Source organism: Danio aesculapii, chromosome 15, assembly GCF_903798145.1.
Source record: "Danio aesculapii chromosome 15, fDanAes4.1, whole genome shotgun sequence".
Taxonomy (NCBI): Eukaryota; Metazoa; Chordata; class Actinopteri; order Cypriniformes; family Danionidae; genus Danio; species Danio aesculapii.
Window position 1 is genome coordinate 42,774,383 of NC_079449.1, and position 19,995 is coordinate 42,794,377.

General features: G+C 41.3%; 1 protein-coding gene across 3 annotated transcripts; it reads right to left on the bottom strand.

The window, feature by feature from the left end:
• Positions 1-7,947: 7,947 nt before the first annotated feature.
• LOC130241915 (polyunsaturated fatty acid 5-lipoxygenase-like) lies at positions 7,948-17,719 on the bottom strand. 3 transcript variants are annotated; one of them, XM_056473902.1, is made up of 14 exons: positions 17,570-17,719; positions 17,185-17,383; positions 17,003-17,084; positions 15,556-15,678; positions 15,012-15,115; positions 14,700-14,872; positions 11,770-11,922; positions 11,471-11,668; positions 11,105-11,191; positions 9,686-9,777; positions 9,480-9,601; positions 9,035-9,135; positions 8,774-8,944; positions 7,948-8,127 (listed from the first exon to the last, which is right to left on the bottom strand). In XM_056473902.1, the coding sequence occupies exons 1-14, from the start codon at positions 17,717-17,719 to the stop codon at positions 7,948-7,950; spliced, it is 1,935 nt and encodes a 644-aa protein (XP_056329877.1). The 3 variants fall into 3 exon arrangements, with proteins under 3 accessions (XP_056329877.1, XP_056329876.1, XP_056329878.1); XM_056473901.1 differs by having other exon boundaries at positions 9,686-9,864; XM_056473903.1 differs by lacking the exon at positions 8,774-8,944 and having other exon boundaries at positions 9,686-9,864.
• Positions 17,720-19,995: the final 2,276 nt, after the last annotated feature.

Consider the following 19,995-nt stretch of genomic DNA (forward strand, 5'->3'; position numbering starts at 1 on the left):
GAGAGATCTTGGGTTGCTGCCAAGGACATTCTCGACCCTTCCCTCATCGAGGAGTTTCATCGAGCCAGGCCCGACCGACCAGCTCCCAGACCACGGGGGCGCCCACGTCGAGCTCCAGGAGTCACTCCTAGAGGGGGGGGGGGGGTTCTGTAACGCCACGCCAGCAGAGGGAGCCCTCGCCCGACTACTGACTCAGCTCCGCTCCCTCTGCGGCTACTTCCTGTTTGTACTGTACTTCAATGAGTGCTCAGGCCATGCTTCTTTGCGAAGTATTGCCAGTTTATCCTGCCTTACCAAGCGTTGTTCCTTAGTGACTTTCATGACTGCTATCCTGTGTATGACCCTGCCTGCCTTGATCACGTACGTTCTCTGTCTTTGCCCTTTTGATCTGTTTTGGACTGATTGTTATAATACTGAACTTCTGCCTGCATATTTACTACGTCTTCTGGATTTGCCCCTTTGCTTGTCGCTTGGATTGGACTGCTTTCTTGTTACCAACTATTTGCCTGTTTATACGTTGATGTCTTTGTCTCTCCCTTTGAATAAACTTCCGCATATGGATTCTCACAAAGCCTCAGCAGCCTCGTTACAATACCGTCGATCAAACAATCCTTATATCGCAAATAGAATTAGGTGGGCCTGTTTTAGTTTTTTTTTTTTACAAATAGATGTTTATCATCCTCTCTTCATAGCCTCTTGAAGGAGTGAATTTTCTGATGGATGACCACTCAGGATGAATTGAGATATATCTTTTTATGATTTTATTTTCATTGTTTTATTCAGTTTTTAAAATTTGACATAATTTTAAGGTTAATACTTATGAAATTTTGTAATAACGCTCTCAGATGGATCTTCAAGCCAGGTCAGAGGTCATGGAGACCTCTCACAGACATCTCAAGTCTCCCAGAAGTCTCCCACATATGCATAAAGACTACCGGATGCCGGCAAACGAATGATAATCTTCCAGAAATCGAGTATCTCACCCCTCTGTTGTGTACCCCCCTGTGCATTACCCGCAAATCCTCTATGTTCCCCCCTGGGAATTACCCTTTCCACCTTGGGATGTATGCTCTCATGAAAAAGGACATTTGATGCATCTTGAACAGCTGTTACTTAATATTGATTTTACTGTCTGTTGAAGAAAAATAATTTTAAGTGATTCCAATGAAGGAGAGGCGGTTCATTCCGCTGTGGCGACCCCAGATTAATAAAGGGACTAAGCCGACAAGAAAATGAATGAATGAAGGAGAGACTTTTGGTATCAATTAGATGCTATTAGTAGAGTATGTTTCATCTACTTTTTTGATGAGATGGCTCCGAGAACAGGATTCAACCTTGAGTCATGCACAGTTTGTGCTTTATGTGTGTATGTTTTTCTTCTTTGTATTTGATTGATGCAACGGCTTTGAATAGCCTCTGGAAGACCCCTCTGCCTATTGTTGCCTAAATAATGTTAGTGAAAATACTACTTTACCTTATGCATTCATAATTGTAGATTGTCTAATTGTAGATGCTAAGGGAGAAGCACCTTAGCATCGAGAGCAACACCGAGTAAGTACATTTAGACCTGTTTTCAGTTGCTGTGTTTGGTTAGAGAACACTTAGACTTGTTTCAGCTGGTTGTGTATCGGTTGTTGGACTTTTAAAATTGTTTTCAGCTATCTGTGTTTAGCGTTTGCTTAGAGAACAGTTAGACTTGTTTCAGCTGGTTGTGTATTGGTTGTTGGACATTTAAAATTGTTTTTCAGCTATCTGTGTTTAGTACTAGCAAGTTTTAGCCACTGTTTCCTTTTGTTTACTGTAAGAGCTTGCGTGCCGAGCCGGAGGTTTTTCGCGCGCCCCCGCGGCTGCAGTTTCGGGTGTTTTGTAACTTTGGAGGCGTGTCCAAACGCCAGGTAAAGACTATATATTTGAACACATTTGGTCTAGCTAGCAGGAGAAGCACCTTAGCATCGAGAGCAACACCGAGTAAGTACATTTAGACCTGTTTTCAGTTGCTGTGTTTGGTTAGAGAACACTTAGACTTGTTTCAGCTGGTTGTGTATCGGTTGTTGGACTTTTAAAATTGTTTTCAGCTATCTGTGTTTAGTGTTTGCTTAGAGAACAGTTAGACTTGTTTCAGCTGGTTGTGTATTGGTTGTTGGACATTTAAAATTGTTTTTCAGCTATCTGTGTTTAGTACTAGCAAGTTTTAGCCACTGTTTCCTTTTGTTTACTGTAAGAGCTTGCGTGCCGAGCCGGAGGTTTTTCGCGCGCCCCCGCGGCTGCAGTTTCGGGTGTTTTTACTCTCGAGGCGTGTCCACCTGAGCTCAATCAGCAAAGCGCCCGGGGGTCTATATAAGCGACTAGTCTCACCGCGGCAGCGGTCGCGGCAGCCTCGTGTGAAGCCCGCCTCGTGTGAAGACCGACGAGGGTAAAGACCATCGACTCTACCTGTGCGACTCCACCGAGCAAAGACACCGACAAAGCACTTGAGTACTTCTTACTTTATTTTTTTTCCCTTTTCTCTGCACTCATTATTGTTTTCCTTGCACTTTATTATGTGTTTACTAATTCCTGTTGTTACTAACACTCGCAGAGCACGGGAGGTACGCTGCAGGCGCAACCCTCACAACCTTCGATCAATTCATGTATCCTCTATTTCACAACTCTCTCTCTCTGTGGGCCTCTGGAATTGTCAATCTGCTGTTAACAAAGCAGATTTTATTACCTCCATAGCCACTCATTATGACTTTAGTCTCATGGCTCTAACTGAAACCTGGCTGAGACCGGAGGACACTGCTACACATGCAGCTCTTTCTACTAATCGCTCTCTTTCCCACACCCCTCGTCAGACAGGGAGAGGGGGTGGGACTGGACTACTGATTTCCAAAGAATGGAAATTCACTCAGAGACCGTCCCTGCCAAAAATCAGCTCTTTTGAATTCCATGCAGTCACCATTATCCACCCCTTTCGCATAAATGTGGTTGTCATCTACCGCCCACCGGGTACATTAGGTCACTTCTTGGATGAACTGGATGTTCTTCTCTCATCTTTTTCTGATTATGACACTCCCTTGTTGGTGCTAGGTGACTTCAACATCCACATAGAAAGACCTCAAGCTGCTGACTTCCAGACTCTGCTTGCATCTTTCGACCTCAAAAGAACACCTACTTCTGCTACTCACAAATCAGGTAATCAACTAGACCTTATTTACACTCGACATTGCCTCGCTGACCAAACACTAGTAACTCCACTACAAACATCGGATCATTTCCTTCTCTCTCTCAACATCCACATTACTCCTGAGCCGCCACACACTCCTACTCTAGTTGCCTTTCGCAGAAACCTACGCTCTCTCTCACCCAACAGACTATCCACCATTGTTTCTAACTCTCTTCCTCCATCTTCCAAACTCTCTGCACTTGATACGAACAGTGCAACTGATACACTCTGCTCCACGCTAACATCATGTCTAGACAGACTATGCCCTCTGACATCCAGACCAACCCGACCCAGTCCTCCTGCACCCTGGCTCTCTGATGTTCTCCGCGAGCATCGCTCAAAACTTCGGGCTGCTGAGAGAAGCTGGCGAAAAACAAAAAATCCTGAACAGCTCATAACATACCAAACTCTTCTGTCTTCTTTCTCGACTGAGGTTACTTCTGCAAAGCAGACATACTTCCGTCAGAAAGTCAACAGTGCCACCAATCCTCGCTTGCTTTTTAAAACATTTTCCTCCCTCCTTCACCCTCCTCCTCCACCCGCATCCTCCACGCTCACTACTGATGACTTTGCTACATTCTTTTGCACCAAAACTGCAAAAATCAGTGCTCAATTTGCTGCACCTACAACAAACACGCAAGATACACCACCAACACCACACACACTCACCTCTTTCTCCCAGCTCTCTGAGTCTGAGGTGTCCAATCTCGTGCTATCAAGCCATGCAACCACCTGTCCGCTAGATCCCATTCCCTCTCATCTCCTGCAAGCCATTTCTCCTGCAGTCATACCAACACTGACTCACATAATTAACACATCTCTTGACTCTGGTCTATTCCCTACTTCATTTAAGCAGGCTAGGGTAACCCCTCTGCTAAAGAAACCCAACCTGGATCAAACGCTACTTGAAAACTACCGACCGGTATCCCTGCTTCCATTCATGGCCAAGATTTTGGAGAAAGTAGTGTTCAATCAAGTCCTAGACTTTCTTACTCAAAACAACCTCATGGACAACAAGCAATCTGGCTTTAAGAAAGGCCACTCAACTGAGACTGCCCTGCTCTCGGTCGTGGAGGACCTCAGACTGGCTAAAGCAGACTCTAAATCATCTGTCCTCATCTTGCTGGATTTATCAGCTGCTTTTGACACTGTTAACCACCAGATCCTGCTATCTACGCTTGAGTCACTGGGCGTCGCAGGCACTGTTATTGAATGGTTCAGTTCCTACCTCTCGGACAGGTCATTCAGGGTGTCGTGGAGGGGAGAGGTGTCCAACCTACAACATCTATACACTGGGGTACCTCAGGGCTCTGTGCTTGGACCACTTCTCTTCTCTATCTACACGGCATCTTTAGGAACAGTCATCCAGAAACATGGTTTTTCCTACCACTGCTATGCTGATGACACCCAGCTATACCTCTCTTTCCACCCTGATGATCCCTCGGTTCCAGCTCGCATTTCAGCCTGCCTGTCAGACATTTCACTCTGGATGAAAGATCATCATCTCCAGCTTAACCTCATGAAAACGGAAATGCTTGAAGTTTCTGCCAACCCGACTCTTCACCATAACTTTTCAATCCAGATGGATGGAGCAACCATCACTGCATCCAAAATGGTAAAAAGCCTTGGAGTTACGATTGATGACCAACTGAACTTCTCTGACCACATTTCTAGAACTGCCCGATCTTGCAGATTCGCACTCTACAACATCAGAAAGGTCCGACCCTTCCTATCTGAACATACAGCTCAACTCATTGTTCAAGCTCTTGTCCTCTCCAAACTGGACTATTGCAACTCTCTACTAGCCGGGCTACCAGCTAGTTCTATCAAACCTCTTCAGCTGCTTCAGAACGCAGCAGCACGAGTGGTCTTTGATGAACCCAAAAGAGCACATGTCACTCCGCTACTCACCCGTTTGCACTGGCTTCCAGTTGCTGCCCGCATCAAATTCAAAGCTCTGATGTTTGCTTACAAAGTGACCTCTAGCTGTGCTCCTTCGTATCTGCTCTCACTTCTGCAGATATATGTGCCCTCCAGAAACTTGCGTTCTGTGAATGAACGTCGCCTCGTTGTTCCATCCCAAAGAGGGAAGAAATCACTTTCCCGAACTCTCACATTCAATCTGCCCAGTTGGTGGAATGAACTCCCTAACTACATCAGAACAGCCGAGTCACTTGCTGTCTTCAAGAAACGACTAAAAACGCAACTGTTTAGTCTCCACTTTTCCTCCTAATCTGCAATTGCCTCTCTGGCTATACCACTAACTGCGCCCTCTTTCTCGCTCTCTCTCTCTCTCTCACCCTCTCTCGCTATTAAAAAAAAAAAAAATTTCTACTAATGTTTTGCTTCTTAGACTTTTACACGCCTGAAACTTGTCTATAGCGCTTGTTCACTGCTGCTCTTATAGTTGTGTAAATTGCTTCCTTGTCCTCATTTGTAAGTCGCTTTGGATAAAAGCGTCTGCTAAATGACTAAATGTAAATGTAAATGTCTGAATTTATCTGTGTTTTAACCAATCAGGTCAAAACACCTATATGTGACCTTCTGTATAATTGTTGTTGTTTTGAGTGTGTACGCAGAGCTGCCTATGAACTCAGTGGGTGTTGAAGCTGGCTTCTGCTGATGGAACTGCAAACTATTTTCTTTATTCAATTAAATCTCTGACTTCTAATCTTTCCTTTAACTGTTATTCCCCTGAAATTCTCTAGTAGCTTTGGGTTAGTAGTTTTGGGTACAAGGCAATACTTATTTTGACAGGTTCTACTAGTTTTAGATACCAGAGAAAAATAGCATATTTTGAATGACACTGCAGAATTGGCCCACACACACTGGCCAGAGTCTGGGAGCTGAACTGAGCCGGCACTGCTGGAGTCAAGGCCATAATTCCACATTTATTGCCCATTCTTGGATATTTGTAAGGATTTCTCTAGCTCTCTTGCTAAATATCTCTAGCAATTTCAGGTCTTTGGGCAAGAATTCCAGAATGAGATGAACTCATCGGCCTGATGGATTTCCTTCAATGCTGTCTCTTTACACTTTTTATAAGGAGTAAAGTTCAAACTCAAACCTAACTATTGCCCACCGTCATTACTTAAGAATATTACTTGACACTGCTTTACCAATTCTTACTTGAAGGAACAAAACAAGCATGGCTTTGGTTACACCTATAAAGAAACCCTCATTCAATACATCTATTGCAACAAATTTTCTTGGTTCTGCCATTCATATCCAAGATTTTGGGAGGGGATTGAAAAGTTTTGCCTTAAAGCTTTACACAGCATAGAGACACGTATTTTAGGACTTCTTAGTTATATTGATGAGGCAACAGAATCTGTAGGACTCTTATCCAACTAATGAAAGATCTGTCCTCTGCATTTGATACCGTCAATCACACAATCCTTATGTCATGGCTGTAGTCTAGTGTTGGGTTAAGTGGATCTGTTTTAAGATGGTTTAAATGCCGGCAAAAATGCAACACTTAACCGTGACTCCTAATCTTTGTTCATCTTTCCAGTTCATTAGTTTTAACTGTTTAGTTTTGGGCTATTAGGGGTACAAGACAAGACTTGTTTCTGACAGGTTGTACTAGTTTGAGATACCAGGGAAAAACAGTATATTAAGAATGACACCACAGAATTGGCCCACGTAAAATGGCTTGGGTCTAGACTGCAATCTTTTCATTGCCCATTCTTGGAAATTTGTGAGGATTTCTCTAGTTACTTTGGTAGCAAAGTTTACAATTTGAGGGCTCAATTTCAGGTCTCCGAGCAGAAATTATAGAATGAGATGAACACACCAGCCACTGATGGACTTCCTACAATCATGTCCTATTACACTTTTTAAAGAGAGCAATGTTTAAACTCAAACCTCCCTTTTGCCCATTTGACACTTAACAATAATTATATAAGACTGTTATTTGACATTATTGGGCCTGGGCTAGCATCATTAACAAATTCGCACTTCAAGGAGCAATACCTTCAAGTTTAAACATGGCTTCGCTTACATTAAAAGATTCAGTCGGGTCTTAAATCTTTGCTCAGCACAGAGACAGTTTATAAAGACTTCTTAGTTGTACTGATAAGGAAACATGTTCGGGGGACTATTGTAAGATCTGTCCTCACCATTTGATACCCTCATTCGAACAATCCTCATATCATAGCTGTAGTCTTATGTTAAGTGGACCTGTTGTAAGTTGGTTTAAATGCCGTCAAAAGTGCAGCACTTGTTTGTGTTTGTGTCCGGTGTCCTGACATTTTATCCTACCCATCAGATTATGCTACCAACACTGTATTTGAATGGTTCTGGGTTTGAGGTTAGGGATTAGGTAGGTTAGGGCGATATTACAGCTTCATATCACACTACTCCACATAAAAAATAACACTGGTAGCAAAATCTGATGGGTAGCATATTGCGTCATCAAGATGCGCTACCTACTTGTTGAATGGGAGGTAAGACAATCTGAAAAGATAGGAAAAATCAACAGAACGCCGGTCCTACAATGGGTACTAACTTTATTTAATTGATTCTCTAACTCTTAATCTTTGTCCATCTTTCCAGGTCCTTGGTTTTAACTGTTAATCTATCACTCTCTAGTAGTTCTGGGTTAGTAATTTCAAGTACAAGGCAAGACTTGTTTTTGACAGGTTTTACTAGTTTTAGATACCGGGGAAAAATAGCATCTTCTGAATGACACCACAAAATTGGCCCACGCACACTGACCAGAGCTGTGCACAAGTGCATCTTCAGATGGCCACGCTGTTGGGGATTCTGTCTGGACACAGATACCAGTAGGGCAGCTCCAGAGTTTCATTTCTCTTCCTGATGATCTTGGTGACTTCAACTAATTTCTTACGGAAATTCTCAATTGCTTCCATGGCCGGTTCATCAGTGAAGTACTTATCAGGGTACATGCCTAAAAACAGCTGGAGAGAAGATTGGGGCAAAACAATGCATTTATTTTACTTTGGTCAACAAGCATGTTGGAAACTAGTGTACTGTAAAGGCTGGTTTACACTTCTGCGTCAAGTGATCACCGTGACCCATGACACCTGCCTTGCGTGTAGTCGTGCATTTATACTTCTGCTTCTGTTTGTGTTGCTCTGCAATAACACTTCTGAAACGCTAGATGGCAGTGAGGTGTTTATGTTCCTCTGTGTCGAGTTTCTTCATTGGTGTTATGTTTTTTTAACACTACCTTTATGTACAAGTAGCTCTAACTCGCTCATTCAGATGTGGGAACCGGCAGACGTGCAGCAACTTTAATCATAAAAAAACCCCACAAAACAACAGTTTCCAGCTGGTGCTCCTTTACGGGACTCCACACTTGTAAACACTCGCTCCATCAGGCTTGCTCGGCTCTCGCCCCCCAGCCACACTTGTCAGCGCTACCAAGCCGACCAATCACAGAGCTTGCGCTACGCATCATGCTGACGTGTAGTTACATTTTTTGGAGAGGTGCGCATCAGCGACGGCCATGGTGAGGGCTATGCGACCATGCGCCAGGACCATATGCATGCGCTTGATGCAGAAGTCAGCCTTAATATAGTTATGAAGATTCAGTCATCAAACCTCGTTGTCCTGGAGCTGACTGAGGGACCAAACTGCTCCTAGATGCCAACTGGAGCGTCCGCGGTCCGGCAAACTATCCATGATATACTTCATTTCTACTTTGCCCTTCTCTGTAGGTGGAGGTTTCCGCATGGTGCATGGAGTGTTTGGGACCCAGGCAAACCAGTCAAACTGAAATACAAGAGAGACACACAAAAATCAAGCTAGAAAATTTGCATAGGCCTAGTTTATATTCCTTCAGAGAAGTGCATAAAATCCTACCTGTCCAAAGTTGACTGCTGCATGTTGTGCTGAAGCTGTGAAAATCACCACAGTCAGATACTCAACCAGCTGCTCCCGGGATCTCAGGACATTTGGAAACTCTGTGTATATTGATAATGTGTTTGAGTGTGCATTTAGAAGCACCTTCATGTGAGCCAGCCATGTCCTAACTCGGTCCTGGAGGGTTGGTGTTCTGCAAAGTTTAGTTCCAACCCCAATCAGACACACCTGGGCTAGCCAATCAAGCTCTTGCTAGGCTTTCTAGAAACATCCTTGCAGGTGTGTTGAGGCAAGTTGGAGCTAAAATCTGCAGGACACCGACCCTCCAGGACCGAGTTTGGACGCCCGTGATGTAAGCAATCCATATGCACGTCAACAAACTTCTACACTTGGAAGCTTGCACAGAGTCATTAATTGTATAGTAAAATGATCCTGTACTCACCACCGTTCCTGAGACAATTCTTCATACCAGAGGAGCAAACATCCTGAGCAAAGGCCTGGATCTCCTCATCTTTCTGAACGGTCTCATCACTACTATAGTAGATCTTGACCACATCAGAAACAAAGCTGGAGGAATGTCAAGACAAATGATGAATCAGCATATACAGGAAGCTTTAAAGACTTTAAATTTCTAAATGTTTGTGTAACAACCTTTTCACAGCATCCCAGACCATCATGCCATCGTCTCTGTAGTAGTAGTTGGGCAGATCTTCCTGGTTGTGAACATCTCGAGATTTCATAGCCTCAGGGAAACACAGGGATTTAAAGGTTAAAGTCTTCATGGCCCTGTGGATCACTTGCTTAATTCCAATCCCTCCAGTGCTATTAGCCTTTAAAATATGAAAACACAGATGAGACCTTGTGAAAACAACAGAGAGTATCACGGGACAAATGTCTTACGCCCCATTAACACGGGGCGTCCGCTTCAACGCTTCCCATTCACTTTGAATGGGTGATGTCAGGCGTTGCCGAACTGCATTGTCGATCCGTCGGCGCCGCTTCAGAGGTGTTGCTCACTGCAGAAGTTGGGACTTGCTCAACTTTTCAAGCGCCGATGGAGGCGTCAGCCAATCAGATCGCTGTATGCTAATACACCAGCTCAGACAGTGGCTTAATGCTGACTAATTTTACTGGCTGACGCGGCTATGACGATCGCGTCAACCCCAACTTCAGACACACCTTCTGTCAAGCGTTGACGCTGAAGCCCCGTGTGAATGGGGCGTTAACAAGTGAAAAATTCTCCCACGTCATTACAGTTGTGAGACCTTCCATCATTAACTCAACTCATGTCATATTTTAGGTTAGATCTGAGGACTCTCTTATCCTCCACAGACAGAAACAGTCCTGAGTCATTTAAAGATGTAGGCAAGCAAATTTGAAGTGTATTTACAGTGTTTTTTAGTGGACAAAATGACTAGAGACTGTGCTGTGCAGTTTAGACGTACAACTTTTACAAGGTCAGCCTTCCCAGTTAAAGCCAGTCATTTCATGGAATACACTTCCTATTGAATTAAGATGTATTATGAGTTATTCAACATTAAAATACAAGTTAAGAAATGACTAAAAGCAAATTAAGTTTGTAATCATGTGTAATTCTTCTCTCTTGCTTTGTATAAAACTCTTTATATTTGCTGTGTCTTTTGAGGTGTAATTAATACTGGTTTGTATGCGTAATAATGTGTATTTGATTTTACGTTGCCTTTTTAAAAATCTGTAGGGGGCAACAGATGTAAATTAGCCCTTGTGGCTAACTCTTGCTTATTTACAGTTTTACTGTTGATTAATGAGCGTTGTCCCTGTTCCACAAGGTCTGTTTTGTGGTCTAAATGTTTCTTGGACATGGAGGATGAGAGAACTCTTGATTTCATCTAAAATATCTTAATTTTTGTTCAGAAGATGAACGTAGGTCTCAGAAGATAGGAATGACATTAGGGTAATTAATAACAGAATTTTCATTTTTGAGTGAATTAACTATTTAAACAAGTAATGTGAAAGAATAAAGGACATGAGAAATAAACTTGAGGTAAAATTTTGCTTCCTTGGGAGGAACTAGGAAGTGGTAATAAATACCTTATTAAAGACCCCAGTGTCATTGATGAGTGTTTCACGAGCTGCAGTGTTGATGGCAATGGTAAAACGGACATGAGGTATCAGTAACTGTGAAAAAATAAGAGGTTTGAAAATATGACCAACATGTTCCAGTGTTTGTACCACAAAAACCAAAAACTGAATTATAAAACACCTTTAATACTTATAAGAATTCTTCTGAACATTTACATTGATTATTTTGCATTTGGGAAGGTTTGTGGTTTGCCCAGCTAAAATTATTATATATGTTAAAACCATAAAGGCAAGAAGGAACTACTAATAACATAGAAGTGACCCGAATGCATATTATCAAACATGTCATAAAACACCAAGTGCTGTATACTCTACCTTGTACACAGGGTGGACTGCAGAGAGCTGTCTGAACATGGCTATGGTAAACACCTCAGATATCAGGTGTGTCCTGAGAAGGTGTGTGACCAGCTGGTGTATGTTGAAGTCGCAGGATTTCACCCACATTTTGGCTAACAACCAGTCGTACTGATTATCAGTGGGAAGAAAGACTGTGTTCTTCTGTCCTGGAGTTGTCTGACGACTGAGCTGTTCCAGAAACCAGAGCAGAACATTTATTAAAACTTGACACTGACTTTTTCTTTTAGAGTAATTGTGTTTATCTAATTTGTTTCTACAGGCACCTGAATAGCGATTGGTATGAATTCATTCTTTCTGCTCTTGTAAAACAGGCAGAAGGGGGCAGCCAAATACTGCTGGGTGCTAGGGTCTGTATCATTGGGTGTCACGTCCTCCAGTATTTCATAGTCTGCTATGTAGATGTTTCCTGCCTGTAAAAAAAGAGGTATTTAGCATTGGAGACAAATGGAGGGCAACACTGGAAAAATGTTCTTTCTGTTCGTTATTATTCATTCACATCCAGATTTTACCACTACAGCCTCATCCGATGTGGAAAGTCATCTAATGCTGGGTTCATTGCTCACTCATTACTACTCATCTCATTCATTCTGGTTTACTCGCAGGATGTTTTTTAACTTGAGTTCAATTACTTGATCTTGCACAGTGGATGCAATTGACACTTTGCCACACCTGAAAACCGACACAGACCAACTGTAGCTAGGTCTGTAAAGCTTTCAAGCGAGCAAAACAAGCCAAAGCATTGTGTTTATGGATTGTGCAAATCTGATAAAAAAAGATATGATCAAAAACTGTCAATTGCAAGCACTTGTGATCAATATACTTTACTTGCAGCTGTTTTTCAGTAATTTAAAACCGTCATATCCCTGCTGTCAGAGCTACACTTTGCAGTCTCAGACTCATGCCCGTCTATCACATACCCTTCCAGTTCCCACAGCCAATGTTAGCGTGAGCCTGTCTCCATTAACAGTGCAATTCCCAGCTTCAGTCATTCAACCTCTTCTACCCCAGATTTTTCCAGCCCCCAGCATCAGTTCCAGCATGAGGCCCCCTCCGCTGGTGGCACAAAGACTAACTCCGGCAACTCCTCTCTTTCCATCTTTTCCTCCTGTCTTCAATTTTGGAGTCATCACAAATGCAAGCATGCCTCAGCAAACGGCTCCGGCAAGCAACTTTCCACCATCACTTTCTCACACTTCATCTTTTTCTCTGTCCACAGCCACTCTTCTTCCCTTCCCCTCCAAGCTCTGCATCCTCCACCTGTCTCCAACAGCATCAGGAATCCCAGCAGAAATTCAGACAGTTGACCAAGTCCCACCCTATTCAGAGCTGATATTCCCACACACCAGGGGTGCTCAACCCTGTTCCTGGAGATCTACCTTCCTACAGAGTTCAGCTTGGTGGGCGATCGTAAAGTGAAGAGCAGGGGGATGTAGGGGTCGACTGAGCAAGAGGGGCACCTCAGCCAATGAGGGCAAAGGGGCAGTGGCTCTAGCCACCAGGCCACCCCCCTGTGCACGGCCCTGCAGGCAGGTGTGTTTGGTAAGGGGGTTGCAATTGAAATCTGCAGGAAGGTAGATCTCCAGGAACAGAGTTGAGCACCACTGCCAAAGATCATCCCTTAAAAGATCTTCTTGGAGCCTCTCTTGATTTTATCCACCAAGCAGTGGCACCTAGAAACCTCCAGTCACATTTAACAGCATGAACCCATCCCACACGTCAAGATACCAGATGCCCTATAACATTGAAAACGCTCACAAAACATCTCAAATCCACCATTTCTTTAAAATAGGTGCAGCACAAAACAGTCTCTCCGAGCAGCACATCCAAACACGGGTCCTCTGAGGCTTTCCAGTGTTACATTCAATCTGACCATTCCCACATTAAAAAAGCTCACTAAACCCTCATTAGTCAACCCCGTCTAAGCTCCAAAGACCACTTCCGCTGGAGCCTCACCCCCACCGCTGCCATATCTCATCCTTAACAATCAACTGATGCCACCAGCAAATTTGGGGGGCTATATAGTCATCTGGCTGCTGCCCTGTCACCAAATCGCATTTTAGGGGGAGCATGTCAGAGTTCAAAAGGAGACCCAAACGCAAGAGAACAATTAACAAAGTTTATTGTGACAAAAATAGAAAAAGAAGCAGTCAGATTGCTCAGCCTTCTTCTGGGTGATGCAGGACTGGTCAAAGAGAAAAAAGATAAGAACAGGAATGATAAGAATGGAACAGACCTCAGGCTGGTGAGCTAATTGTTAGGCTTATAAAGTCACTCAAACACGGACTGTGGGCAGAGCAGAGGTGAGCCGATGCACGGTTGGATAAATTCAGAACACAGGGTGAGAATGAGGTGTGACGAAACAAGACACAACAGTGATCTTCAAACAGGTAATACACGAATCGTGTAGGTTTTTGACACAGAACAGTAATCAAGCACAGAACGTGGGAGAGGCGACGCAGTAGGTAGTGCTGACGCCTCACAGCAAAAAGGTCACTGGTTCGAGCCTCGGCTGGGTCAGTTGGCTTTTCTGTGTGGAGTTTGCATGTTCTCCTTGCATTCGCGTGGGTTTCCTCCGGGTGCTCCGGTTTTCCCCACAGTCCAAAGAAATGCGTTATAGGTAAATTAGGAAGGCTAAATTGTCTGTAGTGTACGAGTGTGAGTGAGTGTGTATGGATGTTTCCCAGAGATGGGTTGCGGCTGGAAGGGCATCCGCTGCGTAAAACATGTCCCGAGTTCGTTTCTCCGAGGACACCTGGCAAGACCGGTCTTCACAAGAACACAAGTCTGTTCTCTGCGTTCTTGGAATTGAGAAACAACCAAGATCCCTCTCTTTCCGGACAAAGGGAATAACATGAGTTAGGGTGTCTTCTGCAAGCTCAAAGCCCTCTGCCTGGACAATACGCCAAATACACTTTGTTCTTTATTAATTCAAACATCTGCCAGTGTGAACTCATGAAACATATCTTGTTATAACATGAAAGCATTTTAATAAAAAAATACACCTTGTAATTATGAAAAAGTATGTTCTAACAACATAATATCCCTTAATTACTAGATAATTGAGTGAAAAAAACGTAAAATGTTTGACTGAAATGCAACACTGTACCGAGTACACAGAAAAGTGCTATCAAGATTATGTAGTTTCAATTTGTTTAATAGTATACTTTTAGTAAGTGCTTTTTCTGACCTGTAATTCCTCCTGCAGTGTGGTTCCTCTATCCAGCGAGTTCTTCACCATCTCCTGCGTGACCACAAACTTATCTGGAAGTTTTGTGCACTTCTTGATCATCACAGGATTGCAGCCATTTAAGAACTGATAACCAAACACTATATCTTCATTCCATTTCTGGATCAAATGCTCTGTCAAAATGAACAATAAAGCGAGTGAATGGGTGAATTGATAACCAGTTTATTTTTGTGTGTGTTTGGCAGCACAATCAGTGGATGGCTCTATCTTGAAAAACAATAATAAAATAACTAGGAAAGAAATTATTCAAACCTGACACTGTGTTCTTGATGATTATGAATACTTTTTCAAAATCTGCAAAGTTTTTCCAAGACTGGAACACACTCTCAAGTTTATTAAGTCCAAGATTCCCAATCCTGAAAAAGAAGAAATATATAACTGAATGCTCGAAATCAGATTTTCAGTGCCTGATTCTGGTTAAGCTACATTTTATGGGATCAAAATTTTCACCAAAAATATTGAGGTCACGGATCATTAGTAAAAATTATTAATTCTGAATAAAAATCTAAAAAGTTGTATAAAATTACAATGCAACAAAATGTAAAGACATTCGAAATGGCATCGCACACAACCTGAAACATAATTTCTAAGACTTCAAACTGAAATAAAAAAATTTTTGTTGCTCAATTTAATGTTTTTGGGGGACTTAATGGCAAAAGATTGATCCCATACATTTGTTGCTCCATTTAATCAGAAATATTTCCCTGAAGCAGTCGAAGTGAATCTTAAGAAATCAATAAGATGCACATTTGTTGGGGATTTATGCAAAATAATGAACATGGACAGTATAACCTACCCTTCTAGGAAATTCAAACAGAAGTCCACTGATTTTGCAGTATCAAACTGAATGTCCAGAGGAAGTTCAGAGCACCTATTGGCATCTATGGACATTGGGAAGCCAGGTTTCCATTCTTTCCACCTGCAAAAGAGACAGCATTAATCTCTTAGTTATTTGACTAAAAATTGTGACTTTAACCAGTGAGTTGAAAAGCCATTGGATGAGCGATAGGGCATCGCTTTGATGAAAAGACCATTTTTCTAATAATTTTGAAGTGCTTTCAAGCCTGAATAAAACAGTATTAATAGAAATGATCCTGCACTTTACTTAAATGGGGTTAAATTTTGTAGTAAAAAATGTACAAACAAAGTTATTAGATTAATATTTTTTAAAAACAGAGCCTTAAAACCTAGAGGAAAAATTATTTGGAATGTTTATTTCGAAGATATTGTGTGGAAAAAAGCTTGGTTGATTCCTTTTCGTTTCTGCATAGGTAATAAATACAGGGAACTACATTTAAAAATTTTGCACAACATTTATGTTAGCAATTATACATTAACAAAATTTATGCAGACAGATGGAAACTGTTCATTCTGTTCACATCACCCAGAGTCTTTGATTCATCTTTTTTATGAATGTGAACATTCCAAAAATTTTTGGGAAGATCTATCATTGTATGTCCAAAAAAAAAAACAGGTTTTAGTTGTAATTTAACCCCCAAAGATGTCATTTTTTACTTTGTTTCAAACAATTTATCTGTGGAATTTATAATGAATCTTTTGATTTTATTTGGTAAATTTCATGTTCATAAATGCAGATTAAATAACTCTAAACCTTGTTTAAAGGTTGCAATTATAGATTTTCATTTGTATATAGAATCGCTCCAATATATTAATAGGGAAAAATGTAAAAATACAATTATAGTGGCAAAGGAGCTGATGCTAATCGACTAGTAAACTTGCTGTCATTTGGATAGGTTATAACAATTTCATTGTAAAGATCTCTATGTTGAGTTGTTTGTGTTTACTTAATTTATGTAATCAATTTTTTTGTTTATTTTGTGTTGTTGGTTACGTTTGTAATTTTGGATGTCATGTTTGAATTGTATATTTGCTGTTCTTTAATAAAAAAATAAAAATAAAAAAAATCTCTTGAACAACCAGTTCTTGTTTGTGTCACATTTCAGAGCAAGGGCGCCCCCTGGTGGTTTGGCAGAACATTAGACCGCATATTGCGGTTCTGTCTTTGTGTGGTATTCGTTCACCAGGAGCTGCCTCTTTTCTCCTTGTTTGTTTATTTTGACGTGAATTTTGAATGTTCCTGCCTCATTTTTCCCTAAACCTGAACAAGATAAAGTGTTTTTCTAAGTATAGTTTAATTATAAGTATTTTAAATAAACAAAAACTGCCAAATGAGAGCATTTTCACTGCCAAATGACTGAAGTCTGTAACTGTGATGTTAGTACCTGTATTGTTTTTGTCTGTTTTCCAGTTCCTGGTGCCTGTGCTCTTTCAGTATTGAGAGCTTTTCATCCTGAGGCAATCGACCTGAAGGAATATATATTCAATGCATAAATACACACATACACAATGCATAAATACACACAGATGCACAAAGGAGACTACATTTCCTCAAGCAGGACTTTACCCCGTCCTTCTAGAAGAACCAGCTCCTTTTGATCAGCTATCCACCGATAACAGGGGAACTCAAAGCAGTCTCCAGTGGGTGCTGTTACACTGATGCTCCTGCAGTACCAATCATCATTGATCAGGAATTTCTCCTTCTCCAGTTTGACCAGCAGAATCTCTCCAAGAGTCTCCTCCACATGAATGTCAATTGAAACCACCTTCAACCACAACTTCTGTTACACAACTCAAATTGATCCGTTCACTCAAACGGAGTAAGTTCACAGTACTCATTAGGATTAGTTTTTGATCTTTAATGGTTTGTTGCAATCGGCTTCCTCAAATGGTTTGTGTTACCTTAACTTTTTGGGTTTTACAGTGTATAACTGAACATCCTGAAATCTAACCTTTCCTCTTTCCAATCGTTCAAACCAGGATTTGTCCAGCAGAGTTCGGTCGCTGCTTCTCTCTTTACCCACCAGCGTCAGGTAAATGTAGTTCAGAGTCCCAGCAAACACCTGATTTCCAGTTACAACAGACACTGTGTACGTGAACATTCTGCTGAAATGGAGAAGACGAGTACATCTGAAAAATGTAATTACCTTTCATACTCACGTTTTCCTTTAAGCAGTTTTAAATTCTAAACTAAAGCTTAGTTCAGACAGACTGTTTGCACATTAACATTTAAATTCAACATTTTCTTGTTGTTCATGGACAGAAAATACAATTTCTGATCTCAGTTCCTCTAGTCACGACAGCAGTTTTGATTTACAAAAGCTTCTCCATGTTACAATCACCAGCAATCTAACTACAAACTACAAATCTGCCACATATATGAACTACAAATTCCATCTTGCACCGCACACACACCGGTTCCTGATCCGACTAATTACAAACCCACACAGCTGAAGCTGCTCAAGGACCCTGTCACAGTCACCAGCGATCGTAACTCCCTAGATCGCTGGTTTGCACATAAGAATTACAAATCTGCTTGTAAATGGACTAGATATTCAGTCATGCCACACACACACTCACACCTGCTCCAAGTCTCTACTGATTACACTCACACCACCTGAGGATCGTCAAAGACTGATTACAAACACCATTTAAGCAGTGCACACACTCATTCACATTGCCGAGTCTTCTGTAAAGTGACATTACAACACGTTCCTCCTAGTCTAGTTTTCCCGTGTTTTGACCTTAGCCTAGTTTATCTTATTGTCCTGTCTGCCGCCTGCCTTTTGACCTCTCGCCTGATACATTTGACTACGATTCTGGACTGCCTTTATACATCTATTTGCACCTGTGTTGACCTTTGCTTGCCTGACTTTGATTAAACCTGCAAGTGGATCCAAAATTCAGTTGTCTCTGTCACTCCCCGTGTTACAGACCCATTACATGGACTATTTATACAGCACAAATACACACACACACACAGAGAGAGACATTGCTGAGTCTTGTTACCTATAACCTTTACTAATCATTTTCCTTGTTTTGCCTTGCCGTATTTTGATTCCTTTGTTTGCTTGTGTGATTTTTGATGTTAGCCGCCTAACACATCTCCTGCCTGTTTTTTGATGACTCTTTTGGATTGCACTTGATGATTTTGTTTGCTCTTGTAATCGACCTTTGTCTGCCTGACCATTCTTTGTGTAATAAAGACTCTGGTTTCTTGAAACTTACCTTTAAAGGGGATGTATTACGTCGTCTTTTACAAGATGTAAAATAAGTCTCTAATGTCTTTAGAGTGTGTATGGGAAGTGTCAGCTCAAAATAGCCCACAAATAATCTTTTCTAACTCTATGAAACTGACCCTTTCAAGCTTTGATCCTAATTGTGTCATTTTGGTCACTGTCGCTTTAAATGCAAATGAGATTGTGCATTTTTTCAGAAGAGGGCGGAGCTACAAATGCCAGAGTGTCAGCATAGTGACAGATTCATAACAAGACAAATGCCTTATGCTAATGAGGGAGAGATGGGCACTAGTAGGCGTGGCTTTTCCCATCTGATGACATGTACAAAAAGAAAGTTAATCAAAGTGTTTCTGCAGACTGGTTATATTCACACACTGGTTTTATTCACTACACTTGCTTCACTCACCCCATGTCTGGCTCGCAAACAATTTACTTCCTCATTTCATTAATACTTTATGCTAGTCAGATCTACCTTTCACCTGACACAGATTCCTAGAGCTCCTTTCTGAACGAAAACAATACTATACTAAACAATACTAAAACAATATGACCATCACTGCAACTTTCAATAACTATAGGTTATATTATCCTACAATATTTTACTGTAAAAGTGTACTACAGTCTTTATTACAGTTTAGCAGTCTACTATAATTAATATTACAATATAAAGTAGCATTGAATAAATAAATCTAAATGCTATAATATAAACAGTATAAAGTTAAATACACTGTGTTTACCATAAAGTAATATAGTATTTTGTTCACGTGAATTGATTGTTGGCTTGACTAAATTATGGTAGTTTATTTCCTTAAAATTACTGTATTAAATTAGTATTAAATAATTTAGTAAGTGAATTAAAAACTTAATATAAACCAAGTCATTAAATGAATGCACACTCACACTAATCTGTCAGCACTCAACAAACACAAGTATGAAATCTCAACATCACCTGAAGAAATATTTAAAGTTTTACCATGGTAAACCATTAGTTGATCCACTAACCTGCGGCTCCGACTCCAGGTGATGCCTTTGAATATGCTTCAATTCTGTTGTGAGGTTTCCTTAGAGATGCAGTTTTTATAGAGGTTGATGGACCGTTAAAATGATTAACTACATCATCCTCTACTGTGATTGGCTCT